The sequence below is a fragment of the Ptychodera flava genome (genome assembly GCF_041260155.1).
Source record: "Ptychodera flava strain L36383 chromosome 3 unlocalized genomic scaffold, AS_Pfla_20210202 Scaffold_27__1_contigs__length_13241970_pilon, whole genome shotgun sequence".
NCBI classification, from domain to species: domain Eukaryota; kingdom Metazoa; phylum Hemichordata; class Enteropneusta; family Ptychoderidae; genus Ptychodera; species Ptychodera flava.
In genome coordinates, this window is record NW_027248281.1 from 3,072,136 (window position 1) to 3,097,203 (window position 25,068).

Genomic DNA, 25,068 nt, shown 5'->3' on the forward strand with positions numbered 1-25,068 from the left:
TTTTGTTTCCACTGAGACCCTTAAATCTTGGCTAGCGAATCTGTACCTAGTCAACCTAGCCAAGACTCGGAGTCGTTAATCAGACGCTAAAGCCTTACCTCGACCTTAGCAGATCTTTACGATCGAAAAGTTACCCAATCATTGTCATTAAGTTAACAATTGGAATAAATTAATAAACCAAGAATGAACTTAAACAGGTCAGGTCTTCTTTTAAAGTCTCCTAATGCCAAAGTACAGTGTTTTCATATTGATTGATTCTCATTTTAACTCCAAGTACAAGCCAGAACTATCAGTTACTCAGTCAAGACAGAAAGATTTCGATAAATTTTATTCGTCAATCGATCTAAATAATCCAATACCTATAGATCAAACACATTTCAAGAATGCGTAATTTGCAATTTAACATAGGAATAACTTGAAAAACGTCATATCTTTCGAACTGGTTTGCCTTCACATCTCATCCTTACAGAAATATCTGAAGCTCTATCAACTAATGTAGCCATATTTCAGCTATTAATATTTTTGTGTCAAAGTTTCAAACTCAGCAACGTACAAATGTTAAATCAACAGTGCCTTGGCCCTTGGCATCATGGCGCGATGACGTCACATGCTGAATACGAGTGAAATATAAATGTACATTGCACACTATCTCAACTAGATTTTAAAGGAAAATTGCAAAGAACCACAATAACAATTCAATCAGAAGCATCATGATAAATTAATATCTGAAGATAATGCTAAAAAGTGAGTTGAAGTTACTCTGGACGTATTGCGAAATATTCTAAATCTTGCCATGACATTTGTCAAATGGCTGCTACGACTTATTTGTCTCCATCATGGAGATAAACGGTGATAAAACAGAACTTTAATTCCAACAATCCATACAGAACGGGAATAATCAAATATCTGCATTTTTATCCAGGAAACATATATGTAAAGCAATACTTCTTAATGTTTATTGAAAATGAATAAATGTATTGATGCTTAATAACTGTTAGTCGTATCCCTTCATAACATTCTCGACAACAGTATCATTCTATTTAACACTGATTCTATATCAATCGATACAGAAAATTAAAAATGTAGTCCATACATAACATACTTAATTTGTGTTCATTATCAAGTCTATATTTTATAACGCATAGCGTAAAGACAATGATAAAAAAGATAATTGTCTTCACTCATCCGCTAGTGACACTATTTTGAAAAAAATACAATTTAAACACCCCAGAAAATCATAGTTTTAAGAAGTTTTTATGAATTGTGAAGTTTCTAAAAGTGACTGACCTTTGAGTTCGGAGAGAGAGCGACAATTTTGTCGCGAGATGGCGCCCTTGCGTTCTATTTGTCCGAGACACAATTGAAATTCGTTGATTTTTTGACCCCGTGATATTCAAACAATGGTTCAACAAAAGAGCTCTGACCTTGCATATTAATGAAGTAAATATGTATAAAAATGATAAGTTTGCCCAAAACAACGTGTGTGAATTCACTGATGTGACAGACTTATTAATATCACAACAGAGTAAACTGACAGAATACATTTCTGCAGACTCTAGTGTTTATGATAGGATGATCGCAAAATCTTTGCAGCCAGTAAATACCACGTACACCCTTACAAATGCCAAAGTAACTAGTGGGCGAGGCTTCATCTTGTATCAAAAATTATCGTCGATTCTCAAACTCGAAAGTCAGCCACAGAACACCTGCCTTAATTTTTATCATTTTAAATCATGATTTCATTGTTTTCAAAAGCACCAGATTATTTCATGCATTTGAACCTTTTTCTGCATAGAACAAAATTGATAAGTATATATATTTACAAGTCAATATTTCATTTACTCTCTAGACTATTTAAAATGAAATTGTTGATGTCATTTCTAATCTACCAGATTAAATCGAGTTTCACTTTGATAAATATCTGTATATGAGTTCATTGATAATTTACGCCACTAAGTATCACCAAGGAAAGACTATTTAACGTGATGTCACAGATGTATGAATGCATAGTCATAATTAATCTAGTCTAACAACTACGAGTACTCATCGATGCCAACTTGTATTATGATTAATATGTTACACTCGACTACCATCAGCAAAAACAAAAAACCTGAAAATAACTGAAAATGTTGCAAACGAACCTAATATTCTACCTAACATTGATGTAAATATAAAGTGTAAATATAAAAGCTGTTTTCTCGTACGCTAGCAAACATAGAAAATGGGGAAAAAATCAAAATGGTTTAATCAGCTTTTGTTGAAAAAGAGTCGTCTGAACTTTGCATAAACTTTTTTTCTGTCCCGCTAACTCAACGTTTTGACCAAGAAAAATACAAAGGAGTTAGATATACTTTTTCGCATAGCTGTTTCTTCTTGCAGTTAAATTTGACGTAGTCCAAATCTTTCTTCCAAATATTGCTGCTGAATGTGAACTCATGAATAAGACTCTTGTTTTCTTATCGAACTTTTACTTCCTGTTGTCTCACACTACATATATTACTTTAATAAATAGTAAAAAATAGTTTAATATGAGACCGTTCATAGACACATTGTCAATTTACCGTGGTATATATAGTACTGACGTGATGGATAAATATTATTTCAAGTGAAAAAAATCGATATGTACTGGTTTTAAAAATTGCATTCATTCATTTCTGCCAGATGCTTAAATCAGCAGATTTACGAAGAGGCATCATCTGGGCACGGTATTCTCTCTTAACCCATAGCCAGCGATTGGAAGGCCCCTTTATCACGCGGATGATTTCGTCATTTCCGCTTCGCAGAATAAATCGCAAACGCGCCGACGCGTTTTCCATGGTCTGCGGGTGCGCTTGTGCGAAATTCAAGAAGAGATTCCGCTTTGGAACGAAGTAATCGGGTAAGTTGCCTTCTCTCAGGTAATCAAGCAGATACTCAAGTAGCAGTTTGAAGTAGTCATCAGTCTCTTTCCAAGCGCCTGGTACCATATCCAGCATGTGAAGAAAGACGGTCTTCAAGTGGATTTGGTTGATCCAGGCTAAATTCTCGTCTTTCTTACAGAAGCCAAGAGCAAGTTTCAGCACCCTACGTTTCTTCTCGGTCACATTTTTCATTTTCTGCTGATGCTTGTCAAGGAGAGCAATCTTCCATTTTCCGATGGTACCCTCCTTTTCATCAAAGATGTCCGGCTTTGCAATGTAATATCTGTGAACAGGTGTGATTTAAATTGGTCATTAGTAAAGAGATATCAGATTACTTTTATGAGACCAGGAATGTCTTCGTCACATTGCGACAACTATGTTACTTTGATTTGTCACAGAAATGTAAATTGGATTTAGTATCGAAGAAATTTCATATTTAAATTAAGCTCGTGCATTAGATAAAAATCGTTGAATTGATCGAGTATGTCATCATCGATTTCAAAAATATACTGTGAATGTGCAGTCATATTACAAAGTCGCATGACTGTATTAATAAAATGGGACTAGATCCAGTAGGCTTTCCCAATAAATATATTAACTTTCAAAAAGAAATAATCCTCAAAAGCCCAGTGTAGCTCTCTCTCTCTCTCTCTCTCTCTCTCTCTCTCTCTCTCTCTCTCTCTCTCTCTCTCTCATTATGCTTTATTTGAAATCCTTCAGGAAGTTTACATCTGAGGATGTTATATCATTTTACCTTTTGTTGGAGCACACACATGGTATCAACTCTATCTTGATGGTCTTATTTCTGCCTCTTTTGTTTTTATAGTTCCACACCACTTTCAAAGTAGTTCCATCCATTTCAGTCAGCATTTGTTTCTCATCATCGTTGTCGCTCACCGCTTTCTGAAGGACGCTCTGGAATCCATGAAGCACTTTCTGGGCGTGGAAAACAGTGCCCTCACCGAGCACCATCTCAGAAAGACTTCCACTTCCACCAGACACTTTGATAAAATCATACCCAGACATGTCAGCTGAAGCAACCTGTGATATGACGAATAGGGCTGACTGGTCGTGCCAGATATCCAATTCCACGAATACCTCAAATTCATCCGGAGCCTTGACCTTTAACCCCTCAAAGGCACTTCCGGTTTTCACCCAATCATCTTTCAGATTAATGCCATACTTTTCAGAGAAGAGATCTTTCAACTTCAGTTTCAGATTATCAATCACTACATCCACTTGACCTTTCGCAAATCTAAGCTCTTTTTCGGCAATACAAACTTCTTTCCTGTAAAAGGTCTTCAAAATTTGTTCCAACTGTTGACGAAACACAAACATACATTAGATATAATCTGGTCACAAGATACATGCTTCCGCTTTATATTTCGTTCCAAATCGAGAGTCACGGTCAAATAATTTGGAAGACTCTACAAAAGAATAATTATCATATACCTAGATTCACGTACCCATGTAAACCTATGGGAAAAGGCGCTCTTACAAAAACATATTTAACAGACAATAGAGAAACAACTTACTCCATCTTATCTATAGAGCATGGCAAATACAATATTGCAATACTTATAGCCGGATTGGAACTAAGGAGAGTGCGTTTGGAGAGTAAATTGTAACAAATCTGCGGAATGCCTGATTAGTAGTGCACTGCTTCTTGCAAGGCCGATTGTATTATTGACAATAGTTTTGTTATTTTTATTGTTTTGTAAATGTTTCGTCTTCAGGTCACTTGTCTTGGTTCCGAATGGTACCAAGAATCCTTGTTTATTTTGCAGCTCCTCATTCTCGACGAGAGCTCTAATTTTCATAATTATTGTAACCTTCATGATGTCAGTGCCTAGGTTCATCCTGCAATTCATCGAGCTTTTCATTCGTAGTGATGCCGATATCGAATGATGAAGAGGGATACTGAAATACACCTCGCCAAGTCTTGTTCACACGAACGAATCATTTCATTACTTTAATAGCGTAAGTTATCTAGCATAATGATTTCGTTAACCTTGTGGTATCGGTGAGGAAAGTTTTAGCAGATAGGGAGGCCTATAAATACCTGAAGATGTGCAAAGAAGTTAACTGTTGCAGTTCTAGATCAAAATTAATGATGCACAGAACATTACAAAAACGTTTCTGACACAGTTTAGCATTCTCAGTTCGTTTATTTTTGTGTCTGCTAGACAACTACCAAAACGGAAATTATAATTGTTCAGCCATTCAATTTGTATACGTTTCGGGTTGACCTCCATTGGAAAAGGTAATCTATATGTACACGTTATCTATATGTACACGCACACGTTACACAAATTCATAGAATCCAATGAAACCGATTTAAAAAAAGCAAATATAGACCTAAATCGACAACCTTTGAATACAACTGCGGGTCAGCCACTAATGCGTACTTAGACTATTGATATCAGTTTCGGAAAACTGTTCAATATCTCTTCTCACTCTCTTTAAAGAGCATAATTATTAATGAAGATACTTGGACTCACTAACTCGTACAGTATATTTTGATCCACCACTTGTAGGAGTTCATTTTATGCTCATGGAGTAATTGAAGTTTTCACTAGATTATAAATTTATCTTCACAGAATGAACACTCGGGGATGGCGGCTATTTTAAACCTTAAAGTATAGATAAGATGGAGTAAGTTGTTTCTCTATTGCCAAATTTTGCACAATTACCCAATAATTCATGATTTCGAAAGGGAATGATTTAAAGTTTCCTCAGCAGTAAGTTTGAGCACAAGTTCATAGTCTTTCAATTCGGTGGCGCGTACTACCGTGACCGTAAACCTTGAAATAACCTTGACCTTAATATAACATCACTGACTACTCTGTACGACTACTAAAGTGAATACAAACTGCAAATATTGAAATAAAACTAGTTTTACAAAAAATGTACTTTTTTACCGATCATTTCATTTTTCTTAGCAAGAAAACAAATTAAAACTAAAACTAAATATAAAACTAAATATACATTAAAAAATTAAAACTAAAACTAAGTATAAAACTAAATATAAAAACGCATGATTGTCATCTTTAATCACAAACGATTGAATTGATCGGTAACAAAACACTCGATTCGGTGACAGGGTTCACATCGTGTCAATAGGCAAATTATCATTCCATTTATAGATTTGTTGCATGCATTGTTATTGGTTTTATTAGAATTAGTGGTTGGGGTGAAATAAAGGTTTGCAGAAAGGAGGAATATTAAAAGCAAATATGAATGTGTGCTGTAAAAAGCGTCAAAAAAGCATTATCGCCAGTTAAACGATGTCACCAACCATCCAGTGTTCACATGTGTTCCCTGCGTATGTTTAAATGACCAATTGCGACATCAACATAAACGTACATGGAAAAGTGTTTCTAAGGTCATCTACGTTAATTAACATTCGGAAATTTGTTTCAGTTCATAAGATACGGCAGATTTAATAAGAGTGGTAATGCTCTCAACATTTGCGTGACTATGTGATCGTTTTTTTACCAGCAGATTTCACAATTTTTATCGCCCCTAAGGATTTTACGTATTGCCCCTTTTTTCAGTGTTTTATAGTGGTGACATAATACTGTAATTTTTCAATGAATTCATACAGATAGACAACACGGTTATGATGATGATGATGATGATGATGATGATGATGATGATGATGATCATGATCATGATCATGACGATCATGATCATGATGACGGTGGTGGTGGTGGTGATAAACAGCAATTGCTAAAAAGTACTGAAAGGAATTGAACCAAAATGTGCCACAAAAGATCTGAAATATTTCTTATAAAAGATTCGCAGTCAATGACATATTTTTGTAAAGCGTTATTCCCTGTCATGTGAGAACGAAATCAGTTTTTTAAAATTAATATGCAGTTGACGAGCAGAATGGACCCCGATGTTTCATCATACATGGACGACCCTGGATGCGAATGTAAGGCGTGGCACTGTGTACCCTATACACAGGTTAGCTGTGCATGTCTGATCACGCTGCGAAATATACGCACCACTATTGGATACTTGTGTTCCGAGGTTGTATCGGCGTAATATTGATTGAACACTTTTTTCTACGGGTCGGTTAATTTTAGTAACTTCCGCATAACCAGGTAATCAATTTGTACTTAACAGCAAGGTTATCGTTGAAATAGTGGAAGGTTGCTGTTAATTTCACTAGCTTTTTTAAATGATCAAAAACTGTAACAACAGAGCAAGTACTTTTACAAACTCTCTGTAGAGAATGATGTCATTGTGTTGAATTGATGACATGAAATGACAGAACACATAAAAAGAGACCACACCCCATGTCTACAAGTACTGACAATAGTGTTTTTTATATTTTCCCCGTGTTATTAGAAAGATAATTACGCTACACTGAAAAAATATTATTTTAAAAGTTTAAGACTATGATCAGCCACTACGATTAGATATCCGTTGTAAATCATTTTATAATTTCACGAAACTAAGTCCAACAAGCCAAATGTAAACGAAATGGAAAGTAAAATAAAAATGCACAATATAAACCGCTCACCTTTCTGGGTCTTCTGAAGCCTAATATCAGAATAATGAGAATTCCTACCACCACACCAACACCAATTTCCAACATTTTCAACGCTACTAAAGTTGAGCTCGATAGTCGATATCTTAAATTTCGGCTGTCGTGTTTGCAGTGCAAGCCCCAGGCTATTAATTGCGTTTCCTTAAATCCTGAAACAAATACATTAAAGGATGTCATATTGACTGGCGGAAGAGGTTTCCACCAATGTAACACACAATATAAGGCAGTTTTTGATAAATATCAGTTACGTATATTCAGGTAAAATACTGCAGCGAGAACCTACCTCGATAAGTTCCTGCGAGTTAATACCGCCAGGGATAGACGCAGTGATCGCTCTGCGAGTAAACAACAGCGGAAACAAAGAGTTATTCTTAGAATCAAATACATAGATCAGTAATTAATGACCAAAAGAGGAACACCATACGCAGGTGTTACTGCGCACGCGCACGACATTGTTCCGATGAGTGAAATGTCATGGCGTTCTATTCTTGGAGACACCTGTTGCGTTTATTGATAGTCGCGGGGTAGAATATTTTTAGAAAGGCTTCACAATTTGTCAGAGATGTGTTCATTGCCTCTTATCGTCATCGATATTGTTTTGTTTGACTATTAATTTGGATTCTGATAATTAAGACTGAAACGAGTGTCATGGTTGGGTTCCCATGACAACGGATAAGACTCGTTCAGCACAGTTTCGGTAACTAAACACATCACACAACGGAGCAAAGTGTCGATGCAACAAGCTCATCATCACTGATAACAGTTTACCTAGGGACCTTTTATGACCTTGACTTGTAAGGTTACATTACGACGTTACAATCGATGTTTAAAGGGAAACGGTCGTCGGAACTGCCCCTGTGCGAGTTTCTTGATATCTAGATTCACCTCATCAACATAGCTTCAACATTTAAATCATACGATGTATATTATGACAACATGTTTTAACTTTCATCAATCACCATCAGACCTGGGATACAGGGTTTCGGTCGAATGGGTCCCATACGACCTTTGAGTGCCGTTCCGACGACTGTATCCCTTTAACGTCGGCATAATGCATAAATGGGAGAATGTTTTAAGCAAAGTAACTTTGCCATTCGCGCTTCTTACATTAAAAAAATGAACTTTGTCTCTCATTCGAGGAAAGCAACATTGTTATACGTCATGACTATTCAAATTTCATATTGAGGTCATGACTACGTATATACGCGCACCAGGTAAAGTCAGTTCAAGTCTATTTTTAGTTAGTTATAGTTAACAAGGCAATATGGCACATCGGACCACTTGTTACCTTGGAAAAGGTCGCATTGGTTCATGACATACAACGTACATTTGTAGATATTCATGTACAAAATGTACGTAAACCACTTTTGCTACAACCTCATATCGTTTGTCTCTCATTACACACACCAAAATTATAAGTATATGTACATGTAGTATTGTTTGTGCACTGATATTAAATATACACATATTACAGCGCTTTCAATACCAGTGAATTTTTTGACGACATCCCCAAGGTTACTACATCAAAAATGCCCGTTAATGTTTTTCTTCCATTGCTGAAAGTGAAACAAGATCTAGACCTAGATGCATTTCTTGTACGATCTCCTTACCACCGCCAACAATGAAGATTTCAATGTCTCAAGATACATGTCACAAGACATGATACCGCTAACATACCATTAGTGCAAATGAAATCTTCAAGAGCAATTCAAACGAAGAATATTCAAACAGAGCGATAAAGAATATCCATAAATGAATTAAAATTCAAACAGCAGTGGGTGATGTAGACATTGAGAAGGGCGTAAATTGCAACGTTGTTTATGATAATAATTGGACAAGAATACAGGTAACACGATTGGAACTAATTTGAGATAATTGGATGGTGACGTCATGTCGGTTTAATCTACAAATGTAAGCTCATCTGCTTTACTTTATAAGTTATACACTTGTCTTTACGAGTAATTTGTAATATTGCGGGCACCTAATACTTTTGAGAAATTTGTAAAATATGAAGATCCAATTATCCCAAATTAGTTCCAATCGTGTTACGTGATGAATTGTGGGTAGTTACAATTGTTGTACCATTATGCTTTAAACTACGATGGCGTGACACTCATCGTTATGCGTACTGCTTTACAATGCAACTACGACTATTCTCTGGTAATAACATGTCTGTTCCCGTTTGGAAGTTACACATTAGAAAGTGTAGTTTTGAGGTATATGCTCTAGGACGTCACGAAAGGAACAGATCGAGAAGTGCGCATCGGGAACAGATATTCGGACTTCCAAACTTTTACAATGCTTTTTGGTTCACCTCTTGTTGTTTGGGCTCAATTTGAAAATAGTGGAGTAAATAAACTTTTCACCGGCGTATTGAGCTATGGTGGCCATATTGAATTTCAAGTGTCAGTAATAATCGAGTTATTTGTTCCTCGATTACCAAATTTTGCCCGGACGGTGACCCCTTATTTTAATGTTTGATGTCAAAAGGAGATGATTCCCTTACAGAAAGTCTGGGCGAAGTTTAAGTCTTTCAATATCAAGGGGCGTACTACCGCACTGCCAACCTGCCTCGGTGTGTATGTTGAGTAATAAAATACAGTGGAAACCTCTCAAAGACCGTGGTACAGTGAGTCTATGGTTCCGTCGTTCACAGTAGAATCATTTCTTATAACGTCTATGGTCCATCAACTCCTAAGGTTAAAGGTCGGCACATTAAAGATAAATGGCTGTCAAGGATAGCGATAATTAATAATAATAATAATTAACTTTATTCACACCTTAGGCCATCGGCCCTTTGTGCCATAATTGAAATAAGCATATATATATAGATCAAAGGTACAGGAGTTACAGAAAAAATATTACAACTACTTTAAACGGTCATTTCTTCTTTTAAATGCATGAAATACAAATTTACAAAGATTATGCATTAATTGAATAAATTTATCAAAAGTAGGAAAATTGTAATAATAGAAAGGTAGGTATACATTTCTGAGATCCGAGTAAATCGGGCAAACCAACAAAAAGTGAAATTCATTTCTACAGACAAATTATCACAGTAACATACACGTTGATCTCTTGATATTCTTTCGTGTCTGCCATGTTCGATATTTAATAGATAGCGATAAAGGGTCCATGCAACACAAATACAAATATATGCAGCTAACATACTTCATTGATAATCAAGTACATATTTAAGCAATAAGCACATCCAGCGATTGTATACCACGAGATTTTGACCAGTTCACGACATACGATAGCGAGTGCATATATGAAGTGAAATGGTCAAACTCGAGTGGTATACCTTCGCTGGGTGTGATTTATTGCTATTATATCATAACAGTATATTGAAATTCTGGCATGGAATGTCAAATAAGGATTTTGGCTCTTGCCGAGAGCTCGCGCGTGTGCCAGCCTTGGTATATTGCGAATATACCACGATTCTTTTCGCGTCTCGACCAATCAGATCGCTGGTATGATATAAAATTAGTTACAGCAATTACGAAAACAGAGTTGAAATCGGAATTTGAGATCTGATTTTGATTTTACTGACGAAAACAGTATCGTATAAAACAGCAGAAAACACTGGAGTTCCACCTATCTTGCTCATAGATTAATAAAAGGTCGTCTACTGCTTACTTGCAATATTTTCCACTTAAACAGGACAAACGGGTTACTTTTTACGGGAAAAACTTGCCATCCACCAAATCAACAAACACACAACTCTGTACGCGACGCCAGAACCCGTCTACTTACGTTTGATTATATCACAATGACTAAGTTATCAATTATAGATTGTAAATGCACAGTGTTTGCTTGAGAGGAATAAGCTTACAGTTGCTTTGAAATTCACCATTGTCATATCATTCTGTACTTGATTTTTTTAGAAGCTTATTGCTGTATGCTCTGATCTTTACTATGGGAACAAGGTAACGTCGTGTCGACGAGATACGCTGACAAAATAGAATGCGTCTCGGGCACAGATATCTGGACTATCAATTTTTACAATTCTAATATTATAGTATATCACTTGTGGGTGCTCATTTCGAAGTAAATGGAGTAAAAGACTTTTCAATGGCTTATTTTTGTGAAAATAGAAGATTTAATTTCAATGAAAGAATTAACACTGGGATGGCAGTGATTTTAAATTTTAATTGTCAGTAAATATCAGGTACACTGTTTCGCTAGTGACCCCAAACTTTTATCATTGACTTCGATGTTGGATAGTTTTGTTTAAATGGTAGTTTAAGTCTTTTAGCGTACTACTATACCTTAAAATATTACTGCTATCAGCTACAAAATGAAAGTAAAATGAACAAAATAGAGGAAACATGATAGGATAGAGGGCGTCTCATCAGGTCTTCTCTGAGTATTTTTCAACTATTGACTCAGCTAGAGCCAAATAAAAGTCATTGGGTCTTTGTGACAACAGTTGAGCTTTTACTCTGTAATTTCTTAATCCCGGTTTAATTCTCTGATTCTCTGATCAGTATATCATCCGCTATGACACTTCTTAATAATTCCCTTTGGCATATAATTTCATTCTAATGCTTGCCTTTTTTTCTATGCAGATATTTTAAACACTCGCAACCGGTGAAACTATTATTCCAAAATGGGTTTGCTGCACTTCCAAACAAATGAGATTCATGGGAGCCCTCACAGGCGTAGATGGATAGGTAGATTTAGTGTAGAGTTAAGCTACGTTCCGATATTACGTATTATAACACGCCACATGCTCATTCCGTGTCGCGATTGGCCAGAATACGTCACATGACGAGAAAATAGATACGTCTAGTCCCCACCGGATCGACAAAAGTGACGTCAGAGGGTATTTTTTGAAAAGCTATTTCCCTAGGGAAATAGTTCTGACCAAATTTGGAAAAGTGCCCGGTCACGTGACCGTAGTGTCGTCTGCAGCTTTGCAACAATGGCGGGTGACTAGAACGTGATGTGCGTCCGGAATAGGTGACGACACATTCTCTAAAACAGATTTTCCAACATTCTAACAGCGTGGGAACTTGAACAGCTCATCGACGGAAAAGATTAAAGTGCTACTAAGGATGTCGCTAGGTATGCTTCGAATATTTTTTGAAAGAAAGTGATACCACGTACAACTGAAACCGCTGTCGAAACATCGCACAGTAACTTGTCACAATGGATGTTGCGGTGCAAAATGTCAAAACACATAAAAAACTATATAACAATACAACATGAGCATGTGATGTGTTATAAAACACTATAGCCTGGTCTTTATTCGGGCTATAGCGCTCGTCTATTACCCCTCGTGACCGTGTGTTACCAGAAAGACATCGCTATAACCCTCGGCCTACGGCCTCGGGGAATAGCGATGTGTTTCTGGTAACACACGGCCCCTCGGGGTAATAGACGGGCGGTATAGCCCTCGTCACCAGGCATAGGAGTTTACTATAGCCTACGTGTCAGAACATCGGAACGTAGCATAAACTCTACACTATAATTACCCAGTCCACCTACGCCTTTGGGAGCCTTGTATAGATTAACAAACAGTGTGGCATTGATGTCTCTGATATCTTAAGTCGAATGCGCCCCAATATATATATACACACACTTTATCTGAGGATTGCAAGATGCATGAAACTTAAGTAATATATTTCATTACTTTGTACTTGAAGTAATCTGTTTATATATATATATATATATATATATATATATATATATATATATATATATATATATATATATATATATATATAGAATAAACTATATTTGGAGACAATCCCCAAGTTTTCTAAAAAACCTGATGTATTGTTAATATTTTCAAGATTCTTCTTTAGTCAAAACGGCACTTTGAGAACGATTTCACAAGATTGCCTTGGTAAAAGTGTTCCTTCTCTGTAAAATGTTATACAACCGTTTCCATAAACTCAAATGAATTCTCCTTTGCACAAGAAATTCTCCTCTTTAATAATATCAAGCCACAATGCAAATCGCTGTAGATGTGAGCACATCTCGTTTTGATAGTTACAGACGAATGCCCATACGAAAATTCTGAATAGAATTCAAGTTATTTAAAATCCGTGGTAAGAATGTGAGATAACTTTTGTGATTCCAGGGCCACATATTTGCATTATCCTTTATTCGCATATATTTTTCGAAGAATATTGATTTCAGTACCCTTAATTTTGGTAACCCTAAATACGTACGGGTGCATATGTTTATGTTTGTTCATTTTGTTGCGGTTGCCGATCACACGTTTCTAGTAGTCTGGTTCCCTGACCCATTTCCCGGTAGAGGGCGTGGGGAAATATAGGGTCAGGTACCGGGTAGCCATCTTGAACAGAATTTTGTTCAAGATGGCCGAGGTTAGTCACCTGACAGAACATGCTACAACAAATATGGCTGCTACCATGAAAACGCCGGTCAAAATTCGACTGGATGAGAATTATGTTCGAACACTGGTATCCGAACCAAAAACATTGGCACACGAGACGGGAAACATAAACTGAAAGGATTAATCCAGAAGTACGGGGAAATAGAGGTGATTGACGGCTGGCGGTGATATCGCAGCAGTACTTGTTGCGTGTATCGAACACGCTAGGGTCATTGAGGTCATCGCCGACTGTGGCGTGACTCGAATGACCCGAGCACGTTCGATACACGCCACAAGTACTGCTGCGATATCACAGCTAATTGAAAGCAAACTTTGTTGGAACTGTGAACGACGATTGATTTCGATGGATAGAATGGTGTCCGAATTTCGTGAAAAATGCCAGGCATCATGTCGACGTTCTAAAAGTATTAAGAGGTGTGCTAAATCACAGTGGCTAAATCATGGAGTTAGAAAGTCTTTCTTTCTACCTCCACGGCTTTGTGGTACAAACAAGAAGTTGGTGTCAAGTGAGCCTGAAAGTGCGAAACCCAAGAAAGATGAGAAAAAGTTACAAGTGTTACTTTCATCCAATCACAGCTTGTTTTATTTTAACCCAATAGCGTCCATGTTTACATTAGCCGGTACCTGACCCTATATTTCCCCACGCCCTCTACCGGGGAAATGGGTCAGGGAACCAGACTAACACTTATAGCTGTTAGTGCTCTCACACGATAGTGGTACTGGCATCTTCATTTATGTAGCCTTAATTGCTTGTTCTCTTCGGACATACACATTCAATTGCTGGCGTTTGCAATTTGAAAAGCTCCATTTTATAATGTATGAGAAATCAAATCCAACTTCAGTGTTTCATTCAGGATGGCATCGAAAGGGGGATTGTCTCCCTTTGCCTTAATATTGGGGGATCTCACCCCGTTTTGTGTGCTCTTTTTTATCTCTGAGATGTGACTGATAATTCATAGGGCATTGGTCCCCCTTGATAAATTACAAGGGGTGCCAAAATGTCAACAGAAAGTGAATCACCCCGTCGCTGTCTGGATGAAACACTGCAACTAGTCAGGACAGTTTCGTGAATTTTCGTACAAGTGGTGTGCGCAATATGACAGGCAGATAGATATACAGAGACACAGACAGACAGACAAACAGTTAATGTGTGTGACAGACAGACAGAAGAAGGAGACAGTCCTGAAAGGTCACAAAATTGTCAAAGAGTTCTGATTCTTGTTATACACAGAGATATAAAGTTCTTGAAGTGGTCTGAACTCGATGTGGCGGAAATGATTGGTTGCTAATACAACTAAAATAAATCATTAGATAAATTAGTCTTTTCATGGTGTAACCAATTTACTGAGAGCAAAACATGCTAAAAAGACAATTTTCGTAACTTATACATGACTATATTGTAGTATTTGTAGTAACGAATGGTATACACAAACTCTACAGTTAACTTGTGAGAAAAACTGCGATTCGGTACAGACTTCAATAAGCGTTTTCGACCGTTTTAAATCCGGATAAAAGGTAATTCTCCATACCAGTGTTTCAGTTTTAGTGTATGTTAAGAAAAAATTCAAATGTTACTATTAAACACGTGTGGTAAATTAAAATGATCCTGTGCAAGTGAATATAATGCCATTAAAAACCTGGTAAGTAACGTCTGGTGACTAAACAATCATATCTAGTCTTTGTTCCACATCTACATACTCATTGGAAACTGCATTCTATAATTTTAATTTTTCACATTTCACTGTGTGTATCAACTTTATAGATTCTTGGACAACTCCCGCACAAATCCAGCGATCGAGTCAACATGGACTGCATATTAAAGTAACGTACATAGGTTTAAGACGATAACACTAGTTTTATTCTGACATGACTAATTTGTAATTAAAAATTTCAGTCCCTCTTATGCAGTTTGTGTCCACACACTGAATATTCGGTTGTCTATCTTGCTTTTTAGTATCTATAAACTCTATTCAAATAAAGCCGGGGCTTTCTTGAGCTTTTCGTATTCATTAAAAATACAAAACATCTTTCTGATATAGTTACTATTAACTCTGCCATCGATTTTCACTGTTATTTTTCGGTCATCCGTTTAAGAATTTTAATGAGCTCGCCTTCGCCCTTTTTAAGTAATTTCTCAAGACGTCTCGTCATATCTGTCAACGTAACAGGATTATTCTGACTAAAATTATCAATTAGATTGTATTGTTTCAAAAAATACATTGGCAAATTGCGAGTTTGTAGGAAAGTAAGCAGCTCTTCAAGGAATATCACGAAAAATTCACTGGTGTCTGTCCATTGTCCGGGGTACTTATCTAGCATATGTAGATAAACAGTCTTCAGATAATAAGATTCTAAACCCGCTAGAGGGCCATCTTTCTTACAGAAAGCCTTTACTAACTTAAAAACTTTACTTTTGTCTCCCCGAGTATTCGCCGATAGAATCGCTTTCTTCTCTTCATCGGAATACGAAAGCCGCCATTTTCCTTTGGCGCCCACTGCAGTGTCATACTTATCGGATTTTGCCACATAGTATCTGAAAGAACAAAATATTATGTATTAGTTTCTTTTACTGGATTCCCAGCACATGTTTCAATTTGTGCTGTTCGGTATAAAATGTGTAGATCAATTCAATGTTCAAAATCAAGCTTTACCCGTTTCAGTGTTTTCCAGGCGTCGTTCTTTGCCCGCTGAACTCTATTAAACAAAACCATTGTCGGTTTCTGGGGCACAAACGAGGGCCATCATTTTGTTTGACCAGCAACGCCTACAGTAATGTGGTGACATTATGGTTTTCTTCGCTATAGGAGCGAATTAAACACATCTTTGTCTGTTAGTCGCCAGTATGTGTTCCTCTCCTACCGCCATATCATTCAGGTATTTAAACTGCAACCTACTATTACAGTGACCGAAAATCAACAGTCGTGGTAGTTTGAAGTAATTTTCCATACAGTGTGATATGGATGGCATCAAACAAAGTGACCTTACATACTGAGAATTAACAGAAACTTAGAAACGTGCTGTACCATCCACTGCTAATGTACCTGTGGGGACTGCAGTATTATTATCGGTACGATTTGAGCAAACAGAAAAGAGCCCAACCGTTTTAATGGTAAAAGTTTGCCGTAGGACATACCTATCACAATCAGACACTGCGACAACCATATCAATCTTTAGTTTGTGTTCTTTATTTTGATCTTTATACGTCGCTTGAACTTTCATTGCAGGTCCGTCCTGACCAATCCACACACGTTTGTCACCGAAATTCACCAAGTTCACGGCTTTCTGCAAAACACTATGGAAACCACTCATAACCTTCTTGGAGTCCAGAACGAAGATATCATCATACCAACTTGAAAATTTGGACGAACCATTAGCAGGGTGTAAGAAATTAAAAGCTGTCTTTGGTGTTTGACATTCAGCGAAAGAAAACTGGGGAGATGACGATGAATCTGTGTATTTTCTGTTTGGTCTTTCCAAATGATGTGTCATGTCAAACGGAATCATTATATCAAAGTCATCTGGATCGAACACTTTAAGGTTTTCAAACGCGCTTCCAGTATATTTCCAGTTCTGATCCATTGTTATGTCATATTCCAGGTCGAGTAATTTTGTCAGTCTGGGTTTCAATATAGCTTCTATTTCCCTGACGACTGTCTTTGCAGCGTCCATCCTTGCATCGGGAATGTTGACTTTTTTGTCGTAGAACTCATCCAGTGCAATCTGCAGCTGTACGAATAGAAAATATAATCTTTTTTTTACTATAACCCAAACGGGATTCGAACCCCCACACACTCACGGCAACATCGCCTAGCTGATAGGTCTCACACAAAACCAGTCGGCCACTGCTTCCAAAAGTGTTTCAAATTGACGGATAAGCTGATCGTGGATGTGGATGTTATGTCTTAATAAGTCATAAAGTCTTCCGTCAAAGCGGATGATAGGGTGACATTATTACCCAGAGAATTCTCAGAATGACTTGCTGTTCGACAAATCTGAAGCTATACTTCAGAAAATCATGATTGTTAACGTTGCCAGGACTGAATTTGTGAACACGGTTTCTATCTGATCTGACGTCGTCTGTATTATACAATGACCAACAGAGGGATACACCGGACGAGTCAAAGCGCGAATAAGCTACCCGCAACGTTCTACAAACAAAACTCAGTAAATTGGCACATAATCATTGGCACATGGATTTTCAATGGAAGACAAAAAGATATGATGTTTTACGTTGTCGATGTGATTTGATAAGATTAAAGAGAAACAGTTGTCGGAAACTTCTTATTAACAAACAATGGATTTCGTGCACGATATATTGATTCACCTCATCATCATAGCTGCAACATTTAAATTATAGGGTGTACATTATGATAGACATGTTTTAACTTTCATCAATCACCATCGTACCTTGGATACAGTGTTTACATTTGTCATATGGGTCCTATAGAGCGACTTTTGAGTGCAGTTCCGACGACTGTATCCCTTTAAACTCAATTTATGGAATAAAAATATACATAAAATGCAATATATTTTCCAATCAACATGACGATGAAAGCTTAAATACAATTACGTTCAATAAAGGAAATGTTCGTAAATGTAAAATGAAAATTGTGCTAATTTTACATTACAAATGAAATTACCAATTGCACACTAAAGTTTTTTTTTTATTTCTATTCACAAATTATTTTGAAATTATCAGTCAATCTATCAATTAATCAATCGCTCTATCAATCTATCCGTCGATCAAGCAATCAATATATGAATAATCTTATCTGAAATCTATGAAATGAAAACAAAGAGATTGTTGGGAAACCTGGATATTTACCCGCCGTTTCATTCATTTTTAGCAAACTTCCTGTTCTCATGGACTTGTCAGCATTTCTGTGGACAACGCGGTATTCAGTACGTTTATGTATTGCCATGCTAATTTACAGCATCCTCATCGTTTGTCCATGACTATGCCCAGTCGTGCAATGAACTATTGTTACTGGCTGACGTCAAATGACCTATAAAACTGCTCTCGTCAGTTTTTTCTATGCACGGTAAACGTTTGATAGTGAGTGTAAAGAAGTATCTCTGTGTCACTACAGAAAAGCGTACGTCGTCGTATTCATGCTTACTGAGAACGGCAAACATCACGACTGACTGCATCACCTACATGTTAAAGGAAGTGATCGTCGGAATTGTGCATGTGCAACTTTCTAGTTTACAAACAATGGATTTCATGCACTATATATAGATGCATCATGTCAACATAGCTGCGACATTTAAATTTTACGATGTACATTAAGACAAACATGTTTTAACATTCATCAATCGCCAACGTATCTTGGATACAGAGTTTATATCAGTCGTAAGGGTCCCTAGCGACCTTTGAGCACCGTTCCGACGACCACCGCCCTTTAAGTAAATAGTCGTTCACCCTTTCACTTTGTCCTAAATCACGTGGTTCATGCGATACACAATATGAACAAAGCTTAGGGTTTCATCTCATGGCTGAACTGCGTTTTGCTCCTGAAACTAACATGTGAAGTATTGTTTGACAAACTGATTGGCAATGAAAAGGGTGTATCCAACAAATTATCCAACATGGGACTGTGCACATAATTCTCTTAGGGATGGACCATTAGACCTTGGGAGGGGGGGGGTGGTCACAATGAAATTGTGAAAATTTTTTTTTTACTATTGTAAATTTCTGAATTTTTTTTTTTCCAATTGAGATTAGCTGTGCAAATTTTTTTTTTCAGAGTAAATTTTCAGATTTATAATTTTTTTTTAGTTCGTCGCTGTCTGAAGATATAGAGGGCAAAGATGTGGTGCCAAGCACCACAAGCGGCCACGCAAGCGGTCACGGGGGGGGGGGGGAGAGGTCAGGAGAGGTGTGTCCCCCTGCTGCTGTTGGAGCTTTTGAAAAATAGGTGTTATTTGGTGGCACTTGGGGAGTATTTTTGCGGGGGGGGGGAGGTCAGGAGGGGGTGTCCCCCTCCTGCCGTTGGAGCTTTTGAAAAATAGAGATTAAAATGGTGTTATTTGGTGGCACTTGGGGAGTATTTTTGCGGGGGGTGGTCAGGAGGGGGAGTCCCCCTCCTGCCGTTGGAGCTTTTGAAAAATAGAGATTAAAATGGTGTTATTTGGTGGCACTTGGGGAGTATTTTTGCGGGGGGTGGTCAGGATGGGGAGTCCCCCTCCTGCCGTTGGAGCTTTTGAAAAATAGAGATTAAAATGATGTTATTTGGTGGCACTTGGGGAGTATTTTTACGGGGGGAGGTCAGGAGGGGGGTGTCCCCCCTCCTGCTGTTGGAGCTTTAGAAAAATAGAGATAAAAATGGTGTTATTTGGTGGCACTTTGGGAGCATTTTTTTCGGATTACACATCTTCCTCTGAAACATGGTCTTCTTGCTCCTCAGTAGCTTCCTATGGTTTTGAAAATTGACTATTTTGGTTTCCTGGCTTCCCTTTCTACTGCGTGGTGAAATGCCTACATTCACCCCACCAAACATCATGCATCTCATGATTTACAATTGATTTTGACAAGCTGAGAAGCTAAAATAAGCTAAATAATATAGTGAAATTTGCATATTTGTGTTTTTAGAGCAATTGTTGCCCTTTTTTGATCAAAACATCTATTTCTCTGTAGCAGCATGTCCAAATTGATTGGATGTGTATAGATGTGTTGAAATTTCAATATTTGTCTTTTTAGGGCAATTTATGCCATTCATGGTCAAAAAATCTGTATTCTCTGAAAGGGCTTGTCCAATTTCTTTGAAATTTGCTACACAAAAACGATTATTCATGCAGATTTATTCAGTATTTGCTATCGAGAAACTTTCAAAGTTCAACCCTTTTGTGTATTTTGTGTTGGGATTTGTTGGATAGATGGCATTCTACGTAGTGTATTGTTGAATGTTAAAACATGTGTAGCTGTTGTTTTTTGAGGCTGTTTTTTGAGAAAAAAGAATTGAAAATGCCTTTTTAAAAGCAAAATAATACATAATGACTTGATATGTTCTTTTATCATTATTGACGTGTTTCTACTTGTTCACCCATTCTTGCATTCATCATTGCAATAAAATGCTATGAAAAAAATTAAAGCTGATGTGGCCTGCATCTGTTTACCTTGATCTTAAAAGGCAAATAAAACTTTGTGTCTTGACAACCACACCATAGTTTCAATGTTTTACCTAGTGTACCTGCTTGGTTTGTACGCAAGAAACAAGTAGAAAACAGGCTCTATAATTTCATAATTTTCAAGTGATCAGAATACAAAAGTCCTGAAAAGATAAGATAATCACAACTTCCAGTATAAGTGATACAGTCACTCTGAATGTATAAATTAAAATTAAAATGTGCCGGGAGGATATACTAAAAATACAGAAAGTTGCTTTCTGTCGGTAAAATCTAAAAAAATTCAAAATTTAAAGAATTTTGCAGATTTTTTTTTTACACCTTTGTCTTCTTATTAATTTTTTTTTTATTTTGCAAACTAGTTTGAAAATTTTTTTTTCCTAACTTTCTGCTCTGAAAATTTTTTTTTTCTGTTTTTGACCACCCCCCTCCCAAGATCTAATGGTCCATCCCTTAGTTAGTATTCGGAAAACGAAACAGTTGAGCCTAGCCTCTTAAGTCTTACTGCCTTGGCGGCTCTGGGTACACAGTTTCTTTTCTCTGCTGGTTATTAACTATTCCGGAGGAGGGGGTGGGGACTTTGGGCTAGTCAATGATAACCGCTGCAGCGCTGGTAAGGTGACCTCTTTAGCTCTGACCCTAGCATTCTGCCATGGACGGCCGTAGGACATTCAGATTCTAACGAAAAGCAACAATTGTCTAACTCTCTTGTAGTTTTTGTCTAAAGGTGTCACGTGATAGCTTTGCTGGATGTCTGACATCTACAGTGTTATGAGGGCAGGTAGTCAGTGTGATTAATATGATTCATATTCACCGTTTACCAATGGCTATTATCGAGTCAAAGCACGTCTAAGCATACTCTAACCCATGTTGTCAAAAGTAAAACAGAAAGAGTATAACTTATCGAGTTTATATAGGCCTACCGTCGATAGCTTTGTTGTTCCCCGAACGTCTCCATGTTGGCAAAATATAACAATAAACAGCAAGGCGACTGGCCGAACCAACACTTCTTCCATTAATTTCGCCATTTGAACGTTCCACGTCTTCTTGTCAAGGTGTTTACGGCTAAAATATAAGCCTATATTGTCAGACGCTGAATGGGTTAATTAGAAACGTGGTGGAAATTCTCGGAATACCCACCACTGAATGCGCATGCTCATAAAAATCATTCGAGTAGGGAAAGTCCCGGCACGCGGCAGACATACTAAGCATGACACGCTTAGGGAGCCTTCAGTAATTACAGGGGGTGGGCCGGGGGAATGGGGGAGGGTTAGTTTAAAGAAAACTGTCCATGGGAAGGGTCACTTTTTATAAACCTATCTTGTTGGGGGGAGGGTCACTTTTGACAGAAGATGATTTTACGGCCAAACCTTAGAATGTCCATTTGTTATTTCCTAAATAGGAAATTGCCGACGAAATACAATCCTTTAAATACATACACATAACCGACAGGCTTCACAAGCAACGAAGATGCAGTGGTATCCTACATTATACACCTAGAACAGTTAAAACTGATGAAAGACATAGTGCAAAAATATATGGGACAGATGGCAAAGCGTATATCAATTATCAAATGTCTATAAATGCATAGATATTGCTTGTTTTATGTTTTATATAGGCAAACATTGATCATACTCTCAGAGACTACCATGTATAGTAAATTCAACATTTTGGTGAAATTCCAAAATCCAATTTCTTGCATACACATCCATTTGTAACCACCCTTGTCTTATCACATAATAATCAAGAGTACATAAAAAAGCTTACCCAGATTTACCTAGTTTTGTATTGGAAAAAATTATTAATAGTTTCCTTGTAGACTACCATTTAAATTATATCAACATTTTCAATAAAATCCAATGCCTTGAACACACATGCACGTTTTACTTCCCACTTCAAGCAAAGTACATTTACATATATTATCAAAACATATATAAATGTATAGCTTCTTGTGTGGGGGAAAATTGTTAATAGTTTGCCTGATAGACTCTCATGTATTATAATTTGATATTATTTGTTGAAGCACTACCTCAGCCACATCGTGCCTCCTTATTATTGAGCAAAATATGGTGACCCTTCCGCAAATGCATGACCCTTCAAAAATGCTTGCGTGATAAATTGCAACCCTCCGTTCCTAAAACGCTAGCTCTCCCCAACAATTTCTGTATGTAACTTACATAACAATTAAACTCACTGTTATGTAAATTAGCTGATACTGTTTCAGTTATACCTGGGGAGAATACTGAAGCATTGGGGGAGGGTCAAGTATTAGAATGCCAGGGGTGAGGGTCACATTTTAGACACAGAGATGGGGGCCACATTTTACAAACACGATTGGAACTAATTTGGGATAATTTGATTTTTTATATTTTTCAAATATCTCAAAAGTGTCAGGTGCCACATAGCTGAATGTTGCAATATCACAAATTACTCATGAAAACAAGTGTGTAGTATAAAAAGAAAAGCAGATGAGATAACATTGGAACTAATTTGGGATAATTTGATTTTTATATTTTTCAAATATCTCAAAAGTGTCAGGTGCCACATAGCTGAATGTTGCAATATCACAAATTACTCATGAAAACAAGTGTGTAGTATAAAAAGAAAAGCAGATGAGATAACATTTGTAGATTAAATCAACATTAATTCACCATCCAATTATCCCAAATTAGTTCCAATCGTATTTACAGTACATGTGCGCACGAAATTCCCCCGGCCCACCCCCTGTAATTACTGAAGGCTCCCTTAAAGTATGCAGGCCTTGGGGAGAACTGTTCGATCTTCAAGTTGTGGGGGGACATGTTAAAATGATGGCACGTAACTTTCTCATCGAGCTCCAAAATTTAGCATTTTTAGGATTTTCACAGCATGCATACCGCTTACCCGTAAATTACAAAATTTGTTTCAGCCTAACCTTCATATGATATTTTTAAATGAGCATGGCAGGGAAACAGTTTATTCCAAAGGTTTTGGGTTCTACAGACTTATTTTAATCTTCTAACCAACCCTTCCCAGGATCCAACAGTCAAAACCTTTATGGTGTCCGTGCCAATTCAGGAATTTTCAATAATTTGGAATTCAACTCCCAGTCTCTTGATCATGAGTCGCAGTAATCACTATATTGATGTTGATGAGTAACCATGTTAATCATTGAACAAGTATCAACTCACTCCGAACATTATACAATATTAGACAGCGTTAGACAATGTTATGCTACAGTTTCCAATAGTTTGTGAAAACTGACATAGACTGACCTCTCCGCATGCTCGACCCCAGGTCATTTAAAAGCCATGGATCGCCGATCGCCTCGGCATCGCATCACAGTCAACATCTCCGCAATTTCTGCTTCTTTATTTTTTTTTTGAATCGTGTCAATGTCATCACCGTCACATCGCACCATGATAAAGTTAGAGTTTTTTCGCCGACAAACCATGCAACCCGTGTTGCGATCACCACTTTCGATAAAGTGACAACCTTTAATTCGTTTTTGAAGGTACAGTAGGACTATATTCTGTTCAGTAAAGTTACCAAATCGTTTCATCATATTTTAAACTTCGTGTTCTTTTACCCAGGCACAGGAACGAGAATGACCAAGAAATGAGAGCTTTCATGTGAATACACAATATTTTAGAAATCTATACACAACTTGAGTTTCTTTGTTCTTTACTGGACGACTTCGCGGTTGATTGATTTGCTAAGAAAGAATACATGGGCCGATGGAAGCATTGTGCAGGTGTTAGCAAAGGCTTTCCAAATTTCCTAACCTATTCATTGCTTTATTGTCGGTCAGGAAAAGGTTGAATGATACGGTTTGTACACAAGACGAGAACAACGGGATTCATTTTACAGCTTTTATGAGAATATTAATTTCAAACACAAAGCAGTTAATGAGCTTGACAAGCCTGGATGTACATAGAAAAGAGTGGTGAGTTTCCCCTACGACATGCCGGGATCAAAATATAACTGTAAGCCAGATCCTTTTATGCAACTTAATTATAATAAGTTCCAATACCAAGGAGCATGTATTTTCACGTCCTCAAGACGAATTTCACGTCCTCGTTGCCCTCATTTACTACCAATGGAAAACAGGCATTGGCAGCCACTTAGCAACT

At 37.2% G+C, this 25,068-nt stretch overlaps 2 protein-coding genes across 3 annotated transcripts; both read right to left on the reverse strand.

Moving 5' to 3' along the window:
* Positions 1-313: 313 nt before the first annotated feature.
* LOC139126259 (cyclic GMP-AMP synthase-like receptor 3) lies at positions 314-7,897 on the reverse strand. The gene is made up of 4 exons (XM_070692303.1): positions 7,745-7,897; positions 7,435-7,610; positions 3,655-4,217; positions 314-3,183 (listed from the first exon to the last, which is right to left on the reverse strand). The coding sequence occupies exons 2-4, from the start codon at positions 7,507-7,509 to the stop codon at positions 2,649-2,651; spliced, it is 1,173 nt and encodes a 390-aa protein (XP_070548404.1). The 5' UTR covers positions 7,510-7,610; positions 7,745-7,897; the 3' UTR covers positions 314-2,648.
* Positions 7,898-15,153: 7,256 nt separating this feature from the next.
* Positions 15,154-23,376, reverse strand: LOC139126260 (cyclic GMP-AMP synthase-like receptor 3). Of its 2 annotated transcripts, none has more exons than XM_070692306.1 (3): positions 21,880-23,376; positions 16,965-17,551; positions 15,154-16,364 (listed from the first exon to the last, which is right to left on the reverse strand). In XM_070692306.1, the coding sequence occupies exons 1-3, from the start codon at positions 21,982-21,984 to the stop codon at positions 15,902-15,904; spliced, it is 1,155 nt and encodes a 384-aa protein (XP_070548407.1). In that variant the 5' UTR covers positions 21,985-23,376; the 3' UTR covers positions 15,154-15,901. The 2 variants fall into 2 exon arrangements, with proteins under 2 accessions (XP_070548407.1, XP_070548405.1); XM_070692304.1 differs by having other exon boundaries at positions 16,965-17,557; positions 21,880-22,176.
* Positions 23,377-25,068: the final 1,692 nt, after the last annotated feature.

Excerpts from the sequence above, each read along its gene's own strand:
- LOC139126259 (XM_070692303.1), bottom strand. The coding sequence starts at position 7,509 with ATGTTGGAAATTGGTGTTGGTGTGGTGGTAGGAATTCTCATTATTCTG. Across the intron at positions 4,218-7,434 it reads GCTTCAGAAGACCCAGAAAG|TTGGAACAAATTTTGAAGAC; the intron begins GTGAGCGGTTTA and ends TTTCGTCAACAG. Across the intron at positions 3,184-3,654 it reads TGTGTGTGCTCCAACAAAAG|ATATTACATTGCAAAGCCGG; the intron begins GTAAAATGATAT and ends ACCTGTTCACAG.
- LOC139126260 (XM_070692304.1), bottom strand. The coding sequence starts at position 21,984 with ATGGCGAAATTAATGGAAGAAGTGTTGGTTCGGCCAGTCGCCTTGCTG. Across the intron at positions 17,558-21,879 it reads GAACAACAAAGCTATCGACG|CTGCAGATTGCACTGGATGA; the intron begins GTAGGCCTATAT and ends CTATTCGTACAG. Across the intron at positions 16,365-16,964 it reads GCAGTGTCTGATTGTGATAG|ATACTATGTGGCAAAATCCG; the intron begins GTATGTCCTACG and ends TTGTTCTTTCAG.